The 22070-nt window shown below is 45.7% G+C and overlaps 1 protein-coding gene across 2 annotated transcripts in view; it reads right to left on the bottom strand.

The window, feature by feature from the left end:
* The window catches only part of LOC118966076 (testican-2-like), a 120354-nt gene that overhangs the window by 41325 nt on the left and 56959 nt on the right, over positions 1-22070 (bottom strand). For both annotated transcript variants that reach the window (XM_036988463.1, XM_036988467.1), the window contains exons 4-6: positions 8640-8760; positions 4509-4617; positions 897-1011 (exon numbers count right to left, since the gene is read on the bottom strand). In XM_036988463.1, coding sequence (XP_036844358.1) covers positions 897-1011; positions 4509-4617; positions 8640-8760 — 345 coding nt within the window. The remainder of the gene's footprint in view (positions 1-896; positions 1012-4508; positions 4618-8639; positions 8761-22070) is intronic.

The raw sequence follows: 22070 nt of genomic DNA, 5'->3' as shown, positions 1-22070 counted from the left end.
GACAGAACAACACACACACTGACAGAACAATACACACACTGACAGAACAACACACACTGACAGAACAACACACACTGACAGAACAACACACACACTGACAGAACAACACACACACTGACAGAACAACACATACTGACAGAACAACACACCCTGACAGAACAACACACACACTGACAAAACAACACACACTGACAGAACAACACACACCCTGACCAAACAACACACACTGACAGAACAACACACACACTGACAGAACAACGTACACACACTGACAGAACAACACACACTGACAGAACAACACACACACTGACAGAACAACACACCCTGACAGAACAACACACCCTGACAGAACAACACACACCCACTGACAGAACAACACACACACTGACCAAACAACACACACTGACAGAACAACCCACACTGACAGAACAACACACCCTGACAGAACAACACACACTGACAGAACAACACACACTGACAGAGCAACACACACTGACAGAGCAACACACACCCTGACAGAACAACACACCCTGACAGAACAACACACACACTGACAGAACAACACACACACTGACAGAACAACACACACTGACAGAACAACACACACACTGACAGAACAACACACCCTGACAGAACAACACACACACTGACAGAACAACACACACACTGACAGAACAACACACTGACAGAACAACACACACCCTGACAGAACAACACACCCTGACAGAACAACACACCCTGACAGAACAACACACACTGACAGAACAACACACACACTGACAGAACAACACACACTGACAGAACAATACACACTGACAGAACAACACACACTGACAGAACAACACACACAGACAGAACAACACACACTGCGTGCGAGTTTGTGCGTGTGTACTTGCCGTGTTTGTCCTCTGTCTCTGTGATGGGGGCGGCAGCGGTGGCACAGGGGCACATGCCCTGGCATTTCACACTCAGATCCTTCCCTGTTAAACAGCCCTGCTGCTCCAACTTACACTGGAGGAGAGAGAGAGAGGGAGGGGGGGGGGGGGGGGGGGGGGGGGAGAGAGATAGAACGGGGGAGAGAGGAGAGAAAGAGAGAGAGAGATAGAAGGGGGGAGAGAGGAGAGAAAGAGAGAGAGAGATAGAAGGGGGGAGAGAGGAGAGAAAGAGAGAGAGAGAGAGAGAAGGGGGGAGAAAGGAGAGGGAGAGAGAGATAGATAGAAGGGGGTGAGAGGAGAGAAAGAGAGAGATATAGAAGGGGGGAGAGAGGAGAGAAAGAGAGAGAGAGAGAGAGAGAGAGAGAGATAGAACGGGGAGAGAGGAGAGAAAGAGAGAGAGAGAGATAGAAGGGGGGAGAGAGGAGAGAGAGAGAGAGATAGAAGGGGGGAGAGAGGAGAGAGAGAGAGAGAGAGAGAGAGAGATAGAACGGGGAGAGAGGAGAGAAAGAGAGAGAGGATAAAGCAAGAGGGAGAGAGAGAGAGAGATTACACTGCAGTTCAACAACAGTACAAATCTACACACCAACTGCATTAGTGAGGTCTGACACTGATGTTGGGTGATTAGGCCTGGTTCAGTGGTGTTCCAACTCATCCCAAACTCATCCCAAATGTGTTCGATGGGGTCGAGGTCAGGACTCTGTGTTGGAACTGTGCATTCGGGCAGGTAGCGTTCTCGCATTTCCACTGCGTTCTCTGGAGTCCAATGGCGGTGAGCTTTACACCACTCTAGCCAACACTTGGCATTGAGCATGGTGATCATAGGCTTGTGTGCGGCTGCTCGGCCACGGAAACCCATTTCATGAAGCTATCAACGAACAGTTCTTGTGCTGACGTTGCTTCCAGAGGCAGTTTGGAACTCGGTAGTGATTTTTGCAACCGAGAACAGATGATTTTACACACTACAGCACTCGGTGGTCCCGTTCTGTGAGCTTGTGTGGCCTACCACTTTGCGGCTGAGCCGTTGTTGCTCCTAGATGTTTCACCTTCACAATAACAGCCCTTACAGTTGACCGAGGCGGCTCTAGCAGGGCAGAAATATGAAGAACTGACTTGTTGGAAAGGTGGCATCCTATGATGATGCCACATTGAAAGTCACTGAGCTCTTCAGTAAGGCCATTCTACTGCCAATGTTTGTCTATGGAGATTGCATGGCTGCGTGCTCAATTTTATACACCTGTCAGCAATGGGTGTGGCTGAAATAGCTCATTTGAAGGGGTGTCCACATACTTTGCATATATTGTATATATTAATCAGAGACAAGAGCACAGAGCTAATCGTCATTTTAAAATGACATACACACAAAAACACAGAAACACATGCATGCATACACACACACACACACACACACACACACACACACACACACACACACAGGAACACACACACAGGAACACACACACGTATGAACACACACACACACACACACACACACACACACACACACACACACACACACACACACACACACACACACACAGGAACACACACACACACACACAGGAACACACACACACACACACAGGAACACACACACACGTATGAACACACACACACACAGTAACACACACACACACAGTAACACACACACACAGCTTAATGTGTATTTACAACAGTAGCACTCTTGCTTTTCACCTGCAGCAGAGAGAGAGAGAGAGAGATAAAGAGAGAGTAGAGAGGAGAGAGTAGAGAGAGAGAGAGAGAGTAGAGAGTAGAGAGGAGAGAGGAGAGAGAGAGATGGGGGAGAGAAATAGGGAGAGAAAGAGAGTAGAGAGGAGAGAGAGAGAGGAGAGAGTAGAGAGTAGAGAGTAGAGAGGAGAGAGGAGAGAGAGAGAGTAGAGAGAGAGATTAGAGAGGAGAGAGTAGAGAGAGAGGAGAGAGTAGAGAGTAGAGAGAGAGTAGAGAGTAGAGAGTAGAGAGAGAGTAGAGAGTAGAGAGTAGAGAGAGAGAGAGAGAGAGAGAGGAGAGAGTAGAGAGAGAGAGAGAGAGGAGAGAGTAGAGAGAGAGAGAGAGAGAGAGAGAGAGGAGAGAGTAGAGAGTAGAGAGAGAGAGGAAAGAGTAGAGAGAGAGAGTAGAGAGAGAGAGAGTAGAGAGTAGAGAGGAGAGAGTAGAGAGAGAGAGTAGAGAGGAGAGAGTAGAGAGTAGAGAGTAGAGAGTAGAGAGTAGAGAGAGTAGAGAGTAGAGAGAGAGAGAAGCTGTGCCAGGTCCAGGCTTGCCTGAGTTGAACAGGGTAATCTTGAATGCCGATAAAATATTTATGGGGGTGACCGCAGAAAAACAGATTGCTCATTCAAATGACAGAGGAGGGACAGAGGCAGGAGAGAGGAGAGAGGAGAGAGGAGAGAGAAGCTGGAGAGAGAAAAATAGAGAGGAGAGAGTGAAAGACAGAGAAAATTAGGAGAGAGGATGGAGAGAGGCAGGAGAAAGGAGGAAGAGAGGAGGGAGAGAGGAAAGAGAGTGGGAGGGAGAGAGGAGGGGGAGGGAAAGAGAGCGAGAGAGGAGGGAGAGAGAGAGGAGAGAGAAAGGAGAGCCAGTAAGGAGAGAGGAGGGAGAGAGAGAGCGAGAGAGAGAAAGAGAGAGAGAGAGAGAGAGAGAGAGGAGGGAAAGAGGATGGAGAGAGGAAAGAAAGACGAGGGAGAGAGGGAGAGAGGAGGGAGAGAGGAAGAGAGGAGGGAGAGAGGGAGGGAGAGATGAGGGAGAAGGGGCTGAGTGAGCAGTCGTTCTCATCAAGGTCAGAATTAAAAACTACATAAATCAATAAAGGGGGAAAGTAGTGGGCGGTGCTACGGTGCTACGCTGTTCAAACCTGAGACAAACATTGATCACACGCATGCATTGCATTCATCCTGATCTGCGTCCTAAATGGCAGCCTATTCCTTATGGGCCCTGGTCAAAGTAGTGCACTATAAAGGGAATAGGGTGCCATTTGGGATGAACACCTGCATTTGCATTCATCCAGCAGTACAGTGCACTTGTCCTCTTGGAACCAGATATACAGGGAGAGACGAGAGAGATTTACAGGGAGAGACGAGAGAGCTATACAGGGAGAGACGATATATACAGGGAGAGACGAGAGAGATATACAGGGAGTGATGAGAGAGATATACAGGGAGAGACGAGAGAGATATACAGGGAGAGACGAGATATACAGGGAGAGACGAGATATACAGGGAGAGACGAGAGAGATATACAGGGAGAGACGAGATATACAGGGAGAGACGAGATATACAGGGAGAGACGAGAGAGATATACAGGGAGAGATGAGAGAGGGGCGGAGAGAGAGAGAGGGGAGATGAGAGAGAGGGGCGGAGAGAGAGAGGGGGGAGAGAGGGAGAATTGAATTGACAGAGAGAGGAGAGAGAGGGGGAGAGAGATAGGGGAGACGAGAGAGAGGCGGAGAGAGAGAGGGGGAGAGAGACGGGGAGAGAGGGAGAATGAGGAGGAGAGAGAGAGGGTGGGAGAGAGGGGGACAGGGAGTAATAATTGAATTGAGAGAAAGAGGAGGTATGTTAGTACCTGAGAGGCGTAGTTGTGTTTATCCGTACCACACACAGGGGAGGCAGCAACCACAGGGCAGGGCTTACAGGTGTTCTCATGAGGCATCAGCTCTACAGGCTGTCTGCTTCTACAGAGGAAAAATGCAGATTAGTTAACAGACATATCTATAATAACTGCTGTAATACAACTTCTAAACAATCACAAAGGGAGGACATAAGATTAAAAAAAAATAAAACTACGTCAACTTGACTCTGCTTGACTTGCTCATCTTCTTACTTATTGAGCAGCATATCCACTTCCAAAAACAAACCCCAATGGCTTCCTGTACTCTACATTAGCATTCGCAGTAGCATTAGCAGTAGCATTAGCAGTAGCATTAGCAGTAGCATTAGCAGGGCCTCTTACTTAATGATGCTGAGCAGGGTTAGCAGTTAGCATGGCTGTGTTGGTGCTTATAACCCTTCCTTCCACACCACTGCTGCTCCCTCATCTCAAGGGTAGCGTCAAAAAGATGAAGCTGTTTATTGAGAAAGATGCTGTCGCTGCATATAGCCTTTGCAGGGAATAATGTTTCAATCTGTTAACACGCCTTTTTCCGATTACGTTTGTTCCTGCCACTATTTCTGTTTATTTTACCTTTATTGAACTAGGCAAGTCAGTTAAGAACAAATTCTTACTTTCAATGACGGCCTAGGAACAGTGGGTTAACTGCCTGTTCAGGGGCAGAACGACAGATTTGTACCTTGTCAGCTCGGGTGATTTGAACTTGCAACCTTCCGGTTACTAGTCCAACGCTCTTACCACTAGGCTACCCTGCCGCCCCACGAGAAGCAGATATATAACGATACCAGAGACAGACATCGGTAGTGCATTGTGTTACCATGGCTACCATGGTTGTTGTGTTATTTAATTATTGCGGTGCCGTCCTTTAAATTTGGTCTTGAACGCCTGAGGTTCAGAGGCTAGGTCTTAGTTCAAAACGTTTCATAAATTATAATAATATCCCAAAGGATCATCTATAAACATCATGGTGTCTCTAGTCTACTGGGTCATCTGTAAACATCATGGTGTCTCTAGTCTACTGGGTCATCTATAAACATCATGGTGTCTCTAGTCTACTGGGGTCATCTGTAAACATCATGGTGTCTCTAGTCTACTGGGTCATCTATAAACATCATGGTGTCTCTAGTCTACTGGGTCATCTATAAACATCATGGTGTCTCTAGTCTACTGGGTAAAGGTTCATCTATAAACATCATGGTGTCTCTAGTCTACTGGGTAAAGGATTATCTATAAACATCATGGTGTCTCTAGTCTACTGGGTCATCTGTAAACATCATGGTGTCTCTAGTCTACTGGGTCATCTGTAAACATCATGGTGTCTCTAGTCTACTGGGTCATCTATAAACATCATGGTGTCTCTAGTCTACTGGGGTCATCTGTAAACATCATGGTGTCTCTAGTCTACTGGGTCATCTATAAACATCATGGTGTCTCTAGTCTACTGGGTCATCTATAAACATCATGGTGTCTCTAGTCTACTGGGTAAAGGTTCATCTATAAACATCATGGTGTCTCTAGTCTACTGGGTAAAGGATCATCTATAAACATCATGGTGTCTCTAGTCTACTGGGGTAAAGGTTAATCTATAAACATCATGGTGTCTCTAGTCTACTGGGGTAAAGGTTCATCTATAAACATCATGGTGTCTCTAGTCTACTGGGTAAAGGATTATCTATAAACATCATGGTGTCTCTAGTCTACTGGGGTAAAGGTTCATCTATAACCATCATGGTGTCTCTAGTCTACTGGGTAAAGGATTATCTATAAACATCATGGTGTCTCTAGTCTACTGGGGTAAAGGTTCATCTATAACCATCATGGTGTCTCTAGTCTACTGGGTAAAGGATTATCTATAAACATTATGGTGTCTCTAGTCTACTGGGTAAAGGATTATATATAAACATCATGGTGTCTCTAGTCTACTGGGGTAAAGGATCATCTATAAACATCATAGTGTCTCTAGTCTACTGGGGTAAAGGATCATCTATAAACATAATGGTGTCTCTAGTCTACTGGGGTAAAGGTTCATCTATAAACATCATGGTGTCTCTAGTCTACTGGGTAAAGGTTCAACTATAAACATCATGGTGTCTCTAGTCTACTGGGGTAAAGGTTCATCTATAACCATCATGGTGTCTCTAGTCTACTGGGTAAAGGTTCATCTATAAACATCATGGTGTCTCTAGTCTACTGGGTCATCTATAAACATCATGGTGTCTCTAGTCTACTGGGTCATCTATAAACATCATGGTGTCTCTAGTCTACTGGGTCATCTATAAACATCATGGTGTCTCTAGTCTACTGGGTCATCTGTAAACATCATGGTGTCTCTAGTCTACTGGGGTGAAGGTTTATCTATAAACATCATGGTGTCTCTAGTCTACTGGGGTAAAGGTTCATCTATAACCATCATGGTGTCTCTAGTCTACTGGGTAAAGGATTATCTATAAACATCATGGTGTCTCTAGTCTACTGGGTAAAGGTTCATCTATAAACATCATGGTGTCTCTAGTCTACTGGGGTAAAGGGTCATCTATAAACATCATGGTGTCTCTAGTCTACTGGGTAAAGGTTCAACTATAAACATCATGGTGTCTCTAGTCTACTGGGGTAAAGGATTATCTATAAACATCATGGTGTCTCTAGTCTACTGGGTAAAGGTTCATCTATAAACATCATGGTGTCTCTAGTCTACTGGGTCATCTATAAACATCATGGTGTCTCTAGTCTACTGGGGTAAAGGGTCATCTATAAACATCATGGTGTCTCTAGTCTACTGGGTAAAGGTTCAACTATAAACATCATGGTGTCTCTAGTCTACTGGGGTAAAGGTTTATCTATAAACATCATGGTGTCTCTAGTCTACTGGGTCATCTATAAACATCATGGTGTCTCTAGTCTACTGGGTAAAGGTTCAACTATAAACATCATGGTGTCTCTAGTCTACTGGGGTAAAGGTTTATCTATAAACATCATGGTGTCTCTAGTCTACTGGGTCATCTATAAACATCATGGTGTCTCTAGTCTACTGGGGTGAAGGTTCATCTATAAACATCATGGTGTCTCTAGTCTACTGGGTAAAGGTTAATCTATAAACATCATGGTGTCTCTAGTCTACTGGGGTAAAGGTTCATCTATAAACATCATGGTGTCTCTAGTCTACTGGGGTAAAGGTTCATCTATAAACATCATGGTGTCTCTAGTCTACTGGGGTAAAGGTTCATCTATAAACATCATGGTGTCTCTAGTCTACTGGGTAAAGGATTATCTATAAACATCATGGTGTCTCTAGTCTACTGGGGTAAAGGTTCATCTATAAACATCATGGTGTCTCTAGTCTACTGGGTAAAGGATTATCTATAAACGTCATGGTATCTCTAAATAACACCCAAGAGAGATACTCTACCTGCTTATTGTGTGTGTGTGTGTGTGTGCGTGTGTGTTTGTGTGTGTGTGTGTGTGTGCGTGTGCGTTTGTGTGTGTGTGTGCGTGCGTGCGTGTGTGTGTGTGCGCGAGCGTGCGTGCGTGTGTGTGTGCGCGTGTGTGTGTGTGCGTGCGTGTGTGTGTGTATGTGTGCGTGTGTGTGTGTGCGCGAGCGTGCGTGCGTGTGTGTGTGTGCGCGTGTGTGTGTGTGCGTGCGTGTGCGTGTGTGTGTGTGTGCATTTTTGTGCCTGCATCCCAAATGGAAAACCTACTCCCTACAAAGTGCACTACTTTTGAGGAGAACCCTATGGTCAATAGTAGTGCACAATAAAGGAAATACAAGGAGCTGTTTGGGATGCAGCCTATACCTTTTTAATTAATCATGGCACAGCAGGAATGTTCTAGTCGAAATGACATCATTCAGGGCTTACAGACAAACAGCACGTTGGCACGACGACAGCGATGTAATCAATAGCGCTGCTGTTCAGAAGACATGCTGACAGACGCCTGCTGTCAACGATAACACCGCGGAATAAGCTCCCCTGGTGAGCACAGTTTTCCCTCCAGGACTAATGATATGCAGACTCCTCCCCCCCACCACCACCAGATGACTCTGCCTGTGAATCTCTGAGTGATTGATTCATTGATTGGTTGAACACCCACCTGTGCTCCAGCTTCTTCCGGTTGACATTGACACACGTTGCTCTCTGGTAACCCTGGGTAACACAGATCTTGTGGCGGCTACACTTCACCTTCTGGCACGGATCCTTGGTGGTGTCCACAGCTGGAAGAAGAGGAGGAGGAGGAGGGGGAGATGGAGGAGGAGGAGGTGGAGGAGGAGGGGGAGGAGGAGGAGGAGGAGGAGGGGGAGGAGGAGGGGGAGATGGAGGAGGAGGAGGTGGAAGAGGAGGAGGAGGTGGAGGAGGAGGGGGAGGTGGAGGGGGAGGTGGAGGAGGAGGGGGAGGTGGAGGAGGAGGAGGAGGGGGAGGTGGAGGAGGAGGAGGAGGAGGGGGAGGGGGAGGTGGAGGAGGAGGAGGAGGGGGAGGTGGAGGAGGAGGAGGAGGGGGAGGAGGAGGTGGAGGAGGGGGAGGTGGAGGAGGAGGAGGAGGAGGAGGAGGGGGAGGTGGAGGAGGAGGAGGGGGAGGTGGAGGAGGAGGTGGAGGAGGAGGAGGAGGAGGAGGAGGAGGAGGAGGAGGAGGGGGAGGTGGAGGGGGAGGTGGAGGAGGAGGAGGAGGGGGAGGAGGGGGAGGTGGAGGAGGAGGAGGGGGAGGTGGAGGAGGAGGAGGAGGGGGAGGAGGAGGTGGGGGAGGTGGAGGAGGAGGAGGAGGAGGGGGAGGTGGAGGAGGAGGTGGAGGAGGAGGGGGAGGTGGAGGTGGAGGAGGAGGAGGTGGAGGAGGAGGAGGAGGGGGAGGTGGAGGGGGAGGTGGAGGAGGAGGAGGAGGGGGAGGAGGAGGGGGAGGAGGAGGAGGAGGGGGAGGAGGAGGAGGAGGAGGAGGGGGAGGAGGAGGTGGAGGGGGAGGTGGAAGAGGAGGAGGAGGTGGAGGTGGAGGAGGGGGAGGTGGAGGAGGAGGAGGGGGAGGTGGAGGAGGAGGAGGAGGAGGAGGGGGAGGAGGAGGTGGAGGAGGAGGAGGAGGGGGAGGAGGAGGTGGAGGAGGGGGAGGTGGAGGAGGAGGAGGAGGAGGGGGAGGTGGAGGAGGAGGAGGTGGAGGAGGAGGTGGAGGAGAAGGAGGTGGAGGAGGAGGAGGAGGAGGAGGGGGAGGAGGAGGTGGAGGAGGGGGAGGTGGAGGAGGAGGAGGAGGAGGGGGAGGTGGAGGAGGAGGAGGAGGAGGTAGAGGAGGTGGAGGAGGAGGAGGAGGAGGAGGAGGAGGAGGTGGAGGAGGGGGAGGGGGAGGAGGAGGTGGAGGAGGGGGAGGTGGAGGAGGAGGAGGAGGAGGAGAGAAAAATAAAATAAAGAAGAAGAAGAAGAAGGAAATCAAAGTTCATATTCTGGTCATATAAATTATTTTGTAGATTTTTAACCCCAGAGAAACACAGATGCTGCAGATCTCCAGTTTTAGGAGTTAAGGGCCTTGTTCAAGGGCACAACGGCTGGAGAGACAATAGCAGGTATGATACACAGCAGGTAATATACGTAGCAGGTATGATACATAGCAGGTATGACACATCGCCGGGGGCGGCAGGGTAGCCTAGTGGTTAGAGTGTTGGACTAGTAACCAAAAGGTTGCACGTTCAAACGCCAGAGTTCCTGTTTCAGCATGCACAAAGCGAGGTCCATACAGAAATTGAACTTGACTGACCTGCACAGAGCCCTGACCTCAACCCCATTCAACACCTTTGGGATGAATTGGAACGCCGACTGCGAGCCAGACCTAATCACCCAACATCAGTTTCTCCGACCTCACTAATGTGCTTGAGCAGCAGCGTTCCAACATCTAGTGGAAAGCCTTCCCAAAAGAGTGGAAGCTGTTATAGCAGCAACGTTCCAACATCTAGTGGAAAGCCTTCCCAGAAGAGTGGAGGCTGTTATAGCAGCAATGTTCCAACATCTAGTGGAAAGCCTTCCCAGAAGAGTGGAGGCTGTTATAGCAGCAATGTTCCAACATCTAGTGGAAAGCCTTCCCTGTTATAGCAGCAAAGGGGGGACCAACTCCATATTAAGGCCCATGATTTTGGAATGAGATGTTCGGTGAACAGGTGTCCACATACTTCAGATCATGTAGTGTATTTTGACTTACTGCAGTGAGTAAAAACTGAATATTATTGTCAGCTTTACAAGAGAAAACACAGCTGTTCTCTGGTGTCTCTAGAGTGACTGTTTTACAGACTGCCTGATATAACAGCTGTTTTCTAGTGTCTCTAGACAGATAGGGCTTCTGTTTTACAGACTGTCTGATATAACAGCTGTTCTGGTGTCTCTAGACAGATAGGGCTTCTGTTTTACAGACTGCCTGATATAACAGCTGTTCTGGTGTCCCTGGACAGACAGGGCTTATATTTTACAGACTGTCTGATATAACAGTAAGTAAACAACAACCAAGCAACTACATTTCACCTAAATAATATAACAATACCTGCCACTTTCCAGACGCTATTATCCAAAGCAATTGGGTATTTCTCTGAATACCAGTATATCTGACAGGATTGATTGGGTATCTCTCTGATTAGCAGTATCTCTGAGAGGATTGATTGGGTATTTCTCTGATTACCAGTATCTCTGACAGGATTGATTGGGTATTTCTCTGAATACCAGTATCTCTGAGAGGATTGATTGGGTATCTCTGATTACCAGTATCTCTGACAGGATTGATTGGGTATCTCTCTGATTACCAGTATATCTGACAGGATTGATTGGGTATCTCTGATTACCAGGATCTCTAACAGGATTGATTGGGTATTTCTCTGAATACCAGTATCTCTGAGAGGATTGATTGGGTATCTCTGATTACCAGTATCTCTGACAGGATTGATTGGGTATCTCTCTGATTACAGTATCTCTGACCAGATTGATTTTTGTCTTACTGAGATTTACTGTCAGGGCCCAAGTCTGACAGAATCAGTGCAGAATATCTAGATGCTGCTGTAGGCCCTCCTTGGTTGGGGACAGAAGCACCAGATCATCAGCAAACAGTAGACATTTGACTTCAGATTCTAGTAGGGTGAGGCCAGGTGCTGCAGACTGTTCTAGTGCCCTCGCCAATTTATTGATATATATGTTGAAGAGGGTGGGGCTCAAACTGCATCCCTGTCTCACCCCACGGCTATGAGGAACGAAATCTGTGTGTTTATTGCCAATTTTAACTGTTGCTTGTTGATTGTGTACATTGATTTTAAAATATTGTATGTTTTCCCTACAAATCCACTTCCCATCAATTTGTATAGCAGACCATCATGCCAAATTAAGTTAAAAGCTTTTTTGAAAATCAACAAAGCATGAGAAGACTTTGCCTTTGCTTCAGTTTGTTTATCAATTAGGATGTGTACTTGGTCTGTCATATGGTATTTTGGTAAGAATTTGGCACGTCAGCTTTCTCTCTCTCTCTATTCCTATCTCTCTCATTATCATTTCCTCTCTCTCTGTTCCTCTTTCTCTCTTTACCTATCTCATTATCGTTCCCTCTCTCTCTCTGTTTCTCTTTCTCTCTCACTGTTCCTCTCTCTCTCTCACAATCGTTACATCTCTCTGTTCCTCTCACTCTCTCTCCATTCTTATTGTCATGACGTGGCCCTCTTTGGATATAGCAAGAACCAACTCTCTCTTTCTCACCACCTCTCTCTTCCCCCTACACCCAGGTTCTGTTATCTCAGGTCATAAATTCCTGGAGGAGACTCTCTTCCCACCCCGGCCATGCAGTATAGAGAGAGGGTTTCACAGTAGAACAAAGGAACTTCTTCTACCTCACAGAATTTGAGAACTGAACAATATCCATGTTTTGGAGAATGTGTAAACAGTCGGTGGAGAATCGAGTTACGACCGGTCCGTTTTGTCTAATGTTTGTGACCTCCTGAGAGACAATACATCCACATTACCATAACTCTGTTTATACAAGAGTCTCCGTTATGAGATTTGCATCTAATTATTGTTTAAAATGAATGAGTGAAGATGAAACTATTTGTGAAATTATGTAACGTGATTTTAAACAGTTTTTCTTTTATTTATTTTGTTATAATTTTTACATTTTTAAATTTTACCCCCTTTTTCTCCCCAATTTCATGGTATCCAATTGTTAGTTGTTACTGTCTTGTCTCATCGCTACAACTCCCGTAAATCTGAAGTTATTCGTTGGTCCCCCGACTTCCTAGTTAATTACATTTACATGATTAGTTTAATCACGTAATAATAATTACAGAGAATTGATTTGATAAAATAAGTCTTCACTTTAATGATGCCAAAGACACAACAACTTCTCTCTCGTTATCGTTCCCTCTCTCTCATTATCGTTCCCTCTCTCTGTTCCTCTCTCTTTCTGTCGACCCCCTCCCTCCCTCCTTCCCTCCCTCCACAGCAGGTTGAATGGTTCATTGCCAACCTCGCTTGCACTAAGGGACCAAATTACCATTATAGTGCGTTACTTTTAACCAGAGAGAGCACAGAGCTCTCTCTGGTTAAAAGTAGTGCACTGTAAAAGGTCTAGGGTGCCATTTGGGATGCAACCCTAGAGTCGATGGTCACCTGCCAGTATCAGTACGAGAGGGGATGTCACGCCAGGCTGTCTCCTCGATTCCCTCAATACGTTGGCAGAAAGGTGTTTAGGAGGCTCGTTGAGGCAAATTGAAGCTGTCAAATCCTGAGTCAGCTTCTAGCAGCTGCTTTGTAGTCAACAGGCAACACAGTCAACAGAACTGGGCCCTGGTCAACAGTAGTGCACTACAGTACCTTCAAAAAGATTTCACACCCCTTGACCTTTTCCACATTTTATTATGTTACAAAGTGAGATTAAATATATTCATTTTTTAAAATCAACAATCTAAAAACAAAATACTCTGTAATGTCAAAGTGGAAGAAAAATGTGTAAAAAAAATTCATGAAAAATAAAACACTAATATATCATATGTATTCAACCCTCGGAGTCAATACATGTTAGAATCACCTTTGGCAGCGATTACAGCTGTGAGTCTTTCTGGGTGAGTCTCTAAGAGCTTTCCACACCTGGATTGTGCAACATTTGCCCATTATTCTTTAAACAATTATTCAATCTCTGTCAAATTGGTTGTTTATCATTGCTCGACAACGATTTTTAGGTCTTGCCATATATTTTCAAGCAGATTTAAGTCAAATCTGTAACTCGGCCACTCAGGAGCATTGGTTAGTCTCCTTGGTTAGTAGATTTGGCTTTGTGTTTTAGGTTATTGTCCTGCTGAAAGGTAAATTAATCTCCCAGTGTCTGGTGGAAAGCAGACTGAACCAGGTTTTCCTCTAGGATTTTGTCAGTGCTTAGCTCCATTCTGTTTATTTTTTATCCTGAAAAACCACCCAGTCCTTAACGTCTACAAGCATACCCATAACATGATGTAGCCACCCTTATGCTTGAAAATATGGAGAGTGGTACTCAGTAATATGTTGTATTCGATTTGCCCCAAACACAACCCTTTGTGTGAATAGTGAATTTTTTGCCACATTCCAAATCAAATCAAATTTTATTTGTCACATACACATGGTTAGCAGCACATGGTTAGCAGCACATGGTTAGCAGATATTAATGCGAGTGTAGCGAAATGCTTGTGCTTCTAGTTCCTACAATGCAGTAATAACCAACAAGTAATCTAGCTAACAATTCCAAAACTACTACCTTATAGACACAAGTGTAAGGGGATAAAGAATATGTACATAAAGATATATGAATGAGTGATGGTACAGAGCAGCATAGGCAAGATACAGTAGATGGTATTGAGTGCAGTATATACATATGAGATGAGTATGTAAACAAAGTGGCATAGATAAAGTGGCTAGTGATACATGTATTACATAAAGATGCAGTAGATGATATAGAGTACAGTATATACGTATGCATATGAGATTAATAATGTAGGGTATGTAAACATTATATTAGGTAGCATTGTTTAAAGTGGCTAGTGATATACTTTACATCATTTCCCATCAATTCCCATTATTAAAGTGGCTGGAGTTGAGTCAGTGTGTTGGCAGCAGCCACTCAATGTTAGTGGTGGCTGTTTAACAGTCTGATGGCCTTGAGATAGAAGCTGTTTTTCAGTCTCTCGGTCCCAGCTTTGATGCACCTGTACTGACCTCGCCTTCTGAATGATAGCGGGGTGAACAGGCAGTGGCTCGGGTGGTTGTTGTCCTTGATGATCTTTATGGCCTTCCTGTAGGCCGTCTCGTCGTTGTTGGTAATCAAGCCTACCACTGTTGTGTCGTCTGCAAACTTGATGATTGAGTTGGAGGCGTGCGTGGCCACGCAGTCGTGGGTGAACAGGGAGTACAGGAGAGGGCTCAGAACGCACCCTTGTGGGGCCCCAGTGTTGAGGATCAGCGGGGTGGAGCTGTTGTTGCCTATCTTCATCACCTGGGGGTGGCCCGTCAGGAAGTCCAGTACCCAACAGCATTCTCACATAGGTATTCCTCTTGTCCAGATGGGTTAGGGCAGTGTGCAGTGTGGTTGAGATTGCATCGTCTGTGGCCCTATTTGGGCGGTAAGCAAATTGGAGTGGGTCTAGGGTGTCAGGTAGGGTGGAGGTGATATGGTCCTTGACTAGTCTCTCAAAGCACTTCATGATGACGGAAGTGCTCAGTTACCTTAGCTTTCTTGGGAACAGGAACAATGGTGGCCCTCTTGAAGCATGTGGGAACAACAGACTGGGATAGGGATTGATTGAATATGTCCGTAAACACACCAGCCAGCTGGTCTGCGCATGCTCTGAGGGCGCGGCTGGGGATGCCGTCTGGGCCTGCAGCCTTGCGAGGGTTGACACGTTTAAATGTTTTCCTCACGTCGGCTGCAGTGAAGGAGAGTCCGCATGTTTTAGTTGCGGGCCGTGTCAGTGGCACTGTATTGTCCTCAAAGCGGGCAAAAAAGTTATTTAGTCTGCCTGGGAGCAAGACATCCTGGTCCGTGACTGGGCTGGATTTCTTCCTGTAGTCCGTGATTGACTGTAGACCCTGCCACATACCTCTTGTGTCTGAGCCGTTGAATTGAGATTCTACTTTGTCTCTATACTGACGCTTAGCTTGTTTGATTGCCTTGCGGAGGGAATAGTTACACTGTTTGTATTCGGTCATGTTTCCGGTCACCTTGCCCTGATTAAAAGCAGTGGTTCGCGCTTTCAGTTTCACGCGAATGCTGCCATCAATCCACGGTTTCTGGTTTGGGAATGTTTTAATCGTTGCTATGGGAACGACATATTCAACGCACGTTCTAATGAACTCGCTCACCGAATCAGCGTATTCATCAATGTTGTTGTCTGACGCAATATGAAACATATCCCAGTCCACGTGATGGAAGCAGTCTTGGAGTGTGGAATCAGATTGGTCGGACCAGCGTTGAACAGACCTCAGCGTGGGAGCTTCTTGTTTTAGTTTCTGTCTGTAGGCAGGGATCAACAAAATGGAGTCGTGGTCAGCTTTTCCGAAAGGAGAGCGGGGCAGGGCCTTATATGCGTCGCGGAAGTTAGAATAGCAATGATCCAAGGTTTTTCCAGCCCTGGTTGCGCAATCGATATGCTGAAACAATTTAGGGAGTCTTGTTTTCAGATTAGCCTTGTTAAAATCCCCAACTACAATGAATGCAGCCTCCGGATATATGGATTCCAGTTTGCAAAGAGTCAAATAAAGTTCGTTCAGAGCCATCGATGTGTCTGCTTGGGGGGGAATATATACGGCTGTGATTATAATCAAAGAGAATTCCCTTGGTAGATAATGCGGTCGACATTTGATTGTGAGGAATTCTAAATAAGGTGAACAGAAGGACTTGAGTTCCTGTATGATGTTGTGGCCACACCACGTCACGTTAACCATGAAGCATACGCCCCCGCCCCTCTTCTTACCAGAAAGATGTTTGTTTCTGTCGGCGCGATGCGTGGAGAAACCAGCTGGCTGCACCGACTCCGATAGCGTCTCTCCAGTGAGCCATGTTTCCGTGAAGCAAAGAACATTACAGTCTCTGATGTCCCTCTGGAATGCTACCCTTGCTCGGATTTCATCAACCTTGTTGTCAAGAGAATGGACATTGGCGAGAAGAATGCTAGGGAGTGGTGCACGATGTGCCTGTCTCCGGAGTCTGACCAGAAGACCGCTTCGTTTCCCCCTTTTACGAAGTCGTTTTTTTTGGGTCGCCGGCTGGGATCCATTCCGTTGTCCTGGGTGAAAGGCAGAACACAGGATCCGCTTCGCGAAAGTCATATTCTTGGTCGTACTGATGGTGAGTTGACGCTGCTCTTATGTTCAGTAGTTCTTCTCGACTGTATGTAATGAAACCCAAGATGACCTGGGGTACCAATGTAAGAAATAACACAAAAAAAAAAACTGCATAGTTTCCTAGGAATGTCTGATGAGAATTTACCGTATTTCACCTAATAAAGCAAATGTCTGATGAGAATTTACCGTTTTTCACCTAATAAAGCTAATATCTGATGAGAATAACCGTATTTCATGACTGATGACACCCACCTCTACAGCTGATTTCATGAGGCGAACTATGAGCCCTAAAGAATGAGATTGACTTTAGAACTAACCACAATTAATGCCTCTTATATTTTAACTTCCAGACCAATTTAAAAAAAATATCAAAATGTATTTATTTATCTAGGCAAGTCAGTTTTAAGAACAAATTCTTATTTACAATGATGGCCTACCCCGGCCAAATCACGGACAGACAACGCTGGGCCAATTGTGCACCACCCTATGAGAATCCCAATTCCAGCTGGATGTGACACAGCCTGGATTTGAACCTCTTGCACTGTGATGCAGTACCTTAAACCACTGTGCCACTCAGAAGCTGTGAATAATGAAAGCCTTAAGGAAATGTAGATTTATTGTGGATCTGTTTTTTATTGTTAAAGAGTAGTTCACTATGTAGGGTGACATCTTGAACGCACCTGATACAGAAGCTAGGATGGCTCCGTTACATAGACAACAAGCCGACTCAGGCATTATACAACAAAGCTTGTCTGTGCGGACAATTTATTTCTGAGAAGGAGGGCACATCGTACAGTTGTTTCGAGTGAGCAAAAATATATTTATATTCAGAGCATGTAAGTTATCTCAAAATGCAGTCAGAGTTTCTGTGAATGAGTGATGGTACAGAGCGGCATAGGCAAGATACAGTAGATGGTATTGAGTGCAGTATATACATATGAGATGAGTATGTAAACAAAGTGGCATAGTTAAAGTGGCTAGTGATACATGTATTACATAAAGATGCAGTAGATGATATAGAGTACAGTATATACGTATGCATATGAGATGAATAATGTAGGGTATGTAAACATTATATTAGGTAGCATTGTTTAAAGTGGCTAGTGATATATTTTGTTGCAGTATTACTTTAGTGTTTTTGTTGCAAACAGGATGCATGTTTTGGAATATTTTTATTCTGTACAAGCTGCCTTCTTTTCACTCTGTCAATTAGGTTAGTATTGTGGAGTAACTACAATGTTGTTGATCCATCCTCAGTTTTCTCCTACCACAGCCATGAAACTCTGTAACAGTTTTAAAGTCACCATTGACCTCATAGTGAAATCTCTGAGCGGTTTCCTTTCTCTCCGGCAACTGAGTTAGGAAGGAGGCCTGTATCTTTATACTGACTGGGTGTATTGATACACCATCCAAAGTGTAATGAATAACTTCACCATGTTCAAAGAGATTTCAATGTCTGCTTCTTTTCTTCCTCCCATCTACCAAAAGATGCCCTTCATTGTGAGTCATTGGAAAACCTCCCTGGTCTTTGTGGTTGAATCTGTTTGAAATTCACTGCTCGACCTTACAGATAATTGTATGTTTGGGGGAGAGAGACGAGGTAGTCATAAAAAATGATGTTAAGCACTATTATTGCACACAGAGTGTGTCAATGCAACTTATTGTGTGACTTGTTAATTACATTTTTACTCCTGAACTTATTGAGGCTTGCCATGACAAAGGGGTTGAATACGTATTGACTCAAGACATTTCAGCTTTTCACTAAATTGTACATTTCTTTTTAATCATAATTCCACTTTGACATTATGGGGTATTGTGTGTAAGCCAGTGCCTAAACATTACAATTGAAACGATTTTAAATTCAGACTGTAACACAACAAAATGTGGAGAAAGTCTGAATGAAGGAACTGTATACAAGGAATAGGGTGCCAGTTGTATACATGGAATAGGGTGCCAGATGGAATAGGGTGCCAGATAAATACATGGAATAGGGTGCCAGTTGAATAGCTGGAATAGGGTGCCAGATAAATACATGGAATATGGTGCCAGTTGTATACATGGAATAGGGTGCCAGATGGAATAGGGTGTCAGTTGTATACAGGGAATAGGGTGCCAGATAAATACAGGGAATAGGGTGCCAGATAATACATGGAATAGGGTGCCATATAAATACATGGAATAGGGTGCCAGTTGAATAGCGGGAATATGGTGCCAGTTGTATACAGGGAATAGGGTGCCAGTTGTATACAGGGAATAGGGTGCCAGTTGTATAGTGGGAATAGGGTGCCAGTTGTATACAGGGAATAGGGTGCCAGTTGTATACAGGGAATAGGGTGCCAGTTGTATACAGGGAATAGGGTGCCAGTTGTATACAGGGAATAGGGTGCCAGTTGAATAGTGGGAATAGGGTGCCAGTTGTATACAGGGAATAGGGTGCCAGTTGTATAGTGGGAATAGGTTGCCAGTTGTATACAGGGAATAGGGTGCCAGTTGAATAGTGGGAATAGGGTGCCAGTTGAATAGTGGGAATAGGTTGCCAGTTGTATAGTGGGAATAGGTTGCCAGTTGTATACAGGGAATAGGGTGCCAGTTGAATAGTGGGAATAGGGTGCCAGTTGAATAGTGGGAATAGGGTGCCAGTTGTATAGTGGGAATAGGGTGCCAGTTGTATAGTGGGAATAGGTTGCCAGTTGTATAGTGGGAATAGGTTGCCAGTTGTATACAGGGAATAGGGTGCCAGTTGAATAGTGGGAATAGGGTGCCAGTTGAATACAGGGAATAGGGTGCCAGTTGTTTACAGGGAATAGGGTGCCAGTTGCATACAGGGAATAGGGTGCCAGTTGTATACAGGGAATAGGGTGCCAGTTGAATAGTGGGAATAGGGTGCCAGTTGTATACAGGAAATAGGGTGCCAGTTGTATACAGGGAATAGGGTGCCAGTTGTATACAGTACAGGAGAGAGGGTTACAGTACAGGAGAGAGAGAGCTACAGTACAGGAGAGATTGCTACAGTACAGGAGAGAGAGAGAGAGCTACAGTACAGGAGAGAGAGGGCTACAGCACAAGAGAGAGAGCTACAGTACAGGAGAGAAAGAGAGCTACAGTACAGGAGAGAGAGAGCTACAGTACAGGAGAGAGAGAGCTACAGTACAGGAGAGAGAGAGCTACAGTACAGGAGAGAGAGAGAGCTACGGTACATGAGAGAGAGAGCTACAGTACAGGAGAGAAAGAGCTACAGTACAGGAGAGAGAGAGCTACAGTACAGGAGAGAGAGCTACAGTACAGGAGAGAGAGCTACAGTACAGGAGAGAGAGCTACAGTACAGGAGAGAGAGAGCTACAGTACAGGAGAGAGAGAGAGCTACAGTACATGAGAGAGAGAGCTACAGTACATGAGAGAGAGAGCTACAGTACAGGAAAGAAAGAGCTACAGTACAGGAGAGAGAGAGAGCTACAGTACAGGAGCGAGAGAGAGCTACAGTACAGGAGAGAGAGCTACAGTACAGGAGAGAGAGCTACAGTACAGGAGAGAGAGCTACAGTACAGGAGAGAGAGCTACAGTACAGGAAAGAGAGCTACAGTACAGGAGAGAGAGAGCTACAGCACAGGAGAGAGAGAGCTACAGTACAGGTGAGAGAGAGCAACAGTACAGGAGAGAGAGAGAGCTACAGTACAGGAGAGAGAGAGCTACAGTACATGAGAGAGAGAGCTACAGTACATGAGAGAGAGAGCTACAGTACAGGAAAGAAAGAGCTACAGTACAGGAGAGAGAGAGAGCTACAGTACAGGAGTGAGAGAGAGCTACAGTACAGGAGAGAGAGCTACAGTACAGGAGAGAGAGCTACAGTACAGGAGAGAGAGCTACAGTACAGGAGAGAGAGCTACAGTACAGGAGAGAGAGCTACAGTACAGGAGAGAGAGCTACAGTACAGGAAAGAGAGCTACAGTACAGGAGAGAGAGAGCTACAGCACAGGAGAGAGAGAGCTACAGTACAGGTGAGAGAGAGCAACAGTACAGGAGAGAGGGGGCTACAGTACAGGAGAGAGGGGGCTGTGAGTAAAGCATCACAAGCCAGGAGTGGAAACAGAGGTATAAAGGGTGTCAGGTAGCCTGGTGTTGAGAGCATTGCGCCATTAACAGAAAGTTGTCTGGTTCGAACACCCAAGCTCCTAATTGGCTCCTAATTGGCTCCTAATTGGCTCCTAATTGGCTCCAGGGGCGCCGTACTACTATGGCTGACCTTGTAAAAGAAGACACTGGACCTATCTGGTGTATGAGACAATACAACATCATTATCATTTCTGTATCATTACAGCCTCATTATCATTACAGGGTCATTATCATTTCAGCGTCATTATCATTGAAGTATCATTATCATTATCGTTACAATGTCATTATCGATACAAGATCATTGTCAATTAGCTATAGGAAATCAACTGAGCGATGGACAGAAGGAATATGTTGAGTGACATCTGGTGCTACTGTACTGGTGCTACTGTACTGTACTGGTGTTACTATACTGTACTGGTGCTACTGTACTGGTGCTACTGTACTGTACTGGTGCTACTATACTGTACTGGTGCTACTATACTGTACTGGTGTTACTATACTGTACTGGTGCTACTGTACTGGTGCTACTGTACTGGTGCTACTGTACTGTACTGGTGCTACTATACTGTACTGGTGCTACTGTACTGGTGCTACTGTACTGTACTGGTGCTACTATACTGTACTGGTGCTACTGTACTGTACTGGTGCTACTATACTGTACTGGTGCTACTGTACTGTACTGGTGCTGCTGTACTGGTGCTACTATACTGGTACTACTGTACTGGTGCTACTATACTGTACTGGTGCTACTGTACTGTACTGGTACTACTGTACTGGTGCTACTATACTGTACTGGTGCTACTATACTGGTGCTACTGTACTGGTGTGTTTCTTTATACTGTATGGAAATATCGGTGATAAACTGGAGGTGTGGGTGATAAACTGGAGATGTGGGTGATAAACTGGAGATGTGGGTGATAAACTGGAGATATCTGTGATAAACTGTAGATGTGGGTGATAAACTGGAGGTGTAGGTGATAAACTGGACATGTGGGTGATAAACTGGAGGTGTGGGTGATAAACTGGAGGTGTGGGTGATAAACTGGAGATGTGGGTGATAAACTGGAGATGTGGGTGATAAACTGGGGGTATGGGTAATACACCGGAGATGTGGG

This window comes from Oncorhynchus mykiss, chromosome 1, assembly GCF_013265735.2.
Source record: "Oncorhynchus mykiss isolate Arlee chromosome 1, USDA_OmykA_1.1, whole genome shotgun sequence".
Classification (NCBI taxonomy): Eukaryota; Metazoa; Chordata; class Actinopteri; order Salmoniformes; family Salmonidae; genus Oncorhynchus; species Oncorhynchus mykiss.
This window is presented reverse-complemented; position numbering and strand designations above follow the sequence as displayed.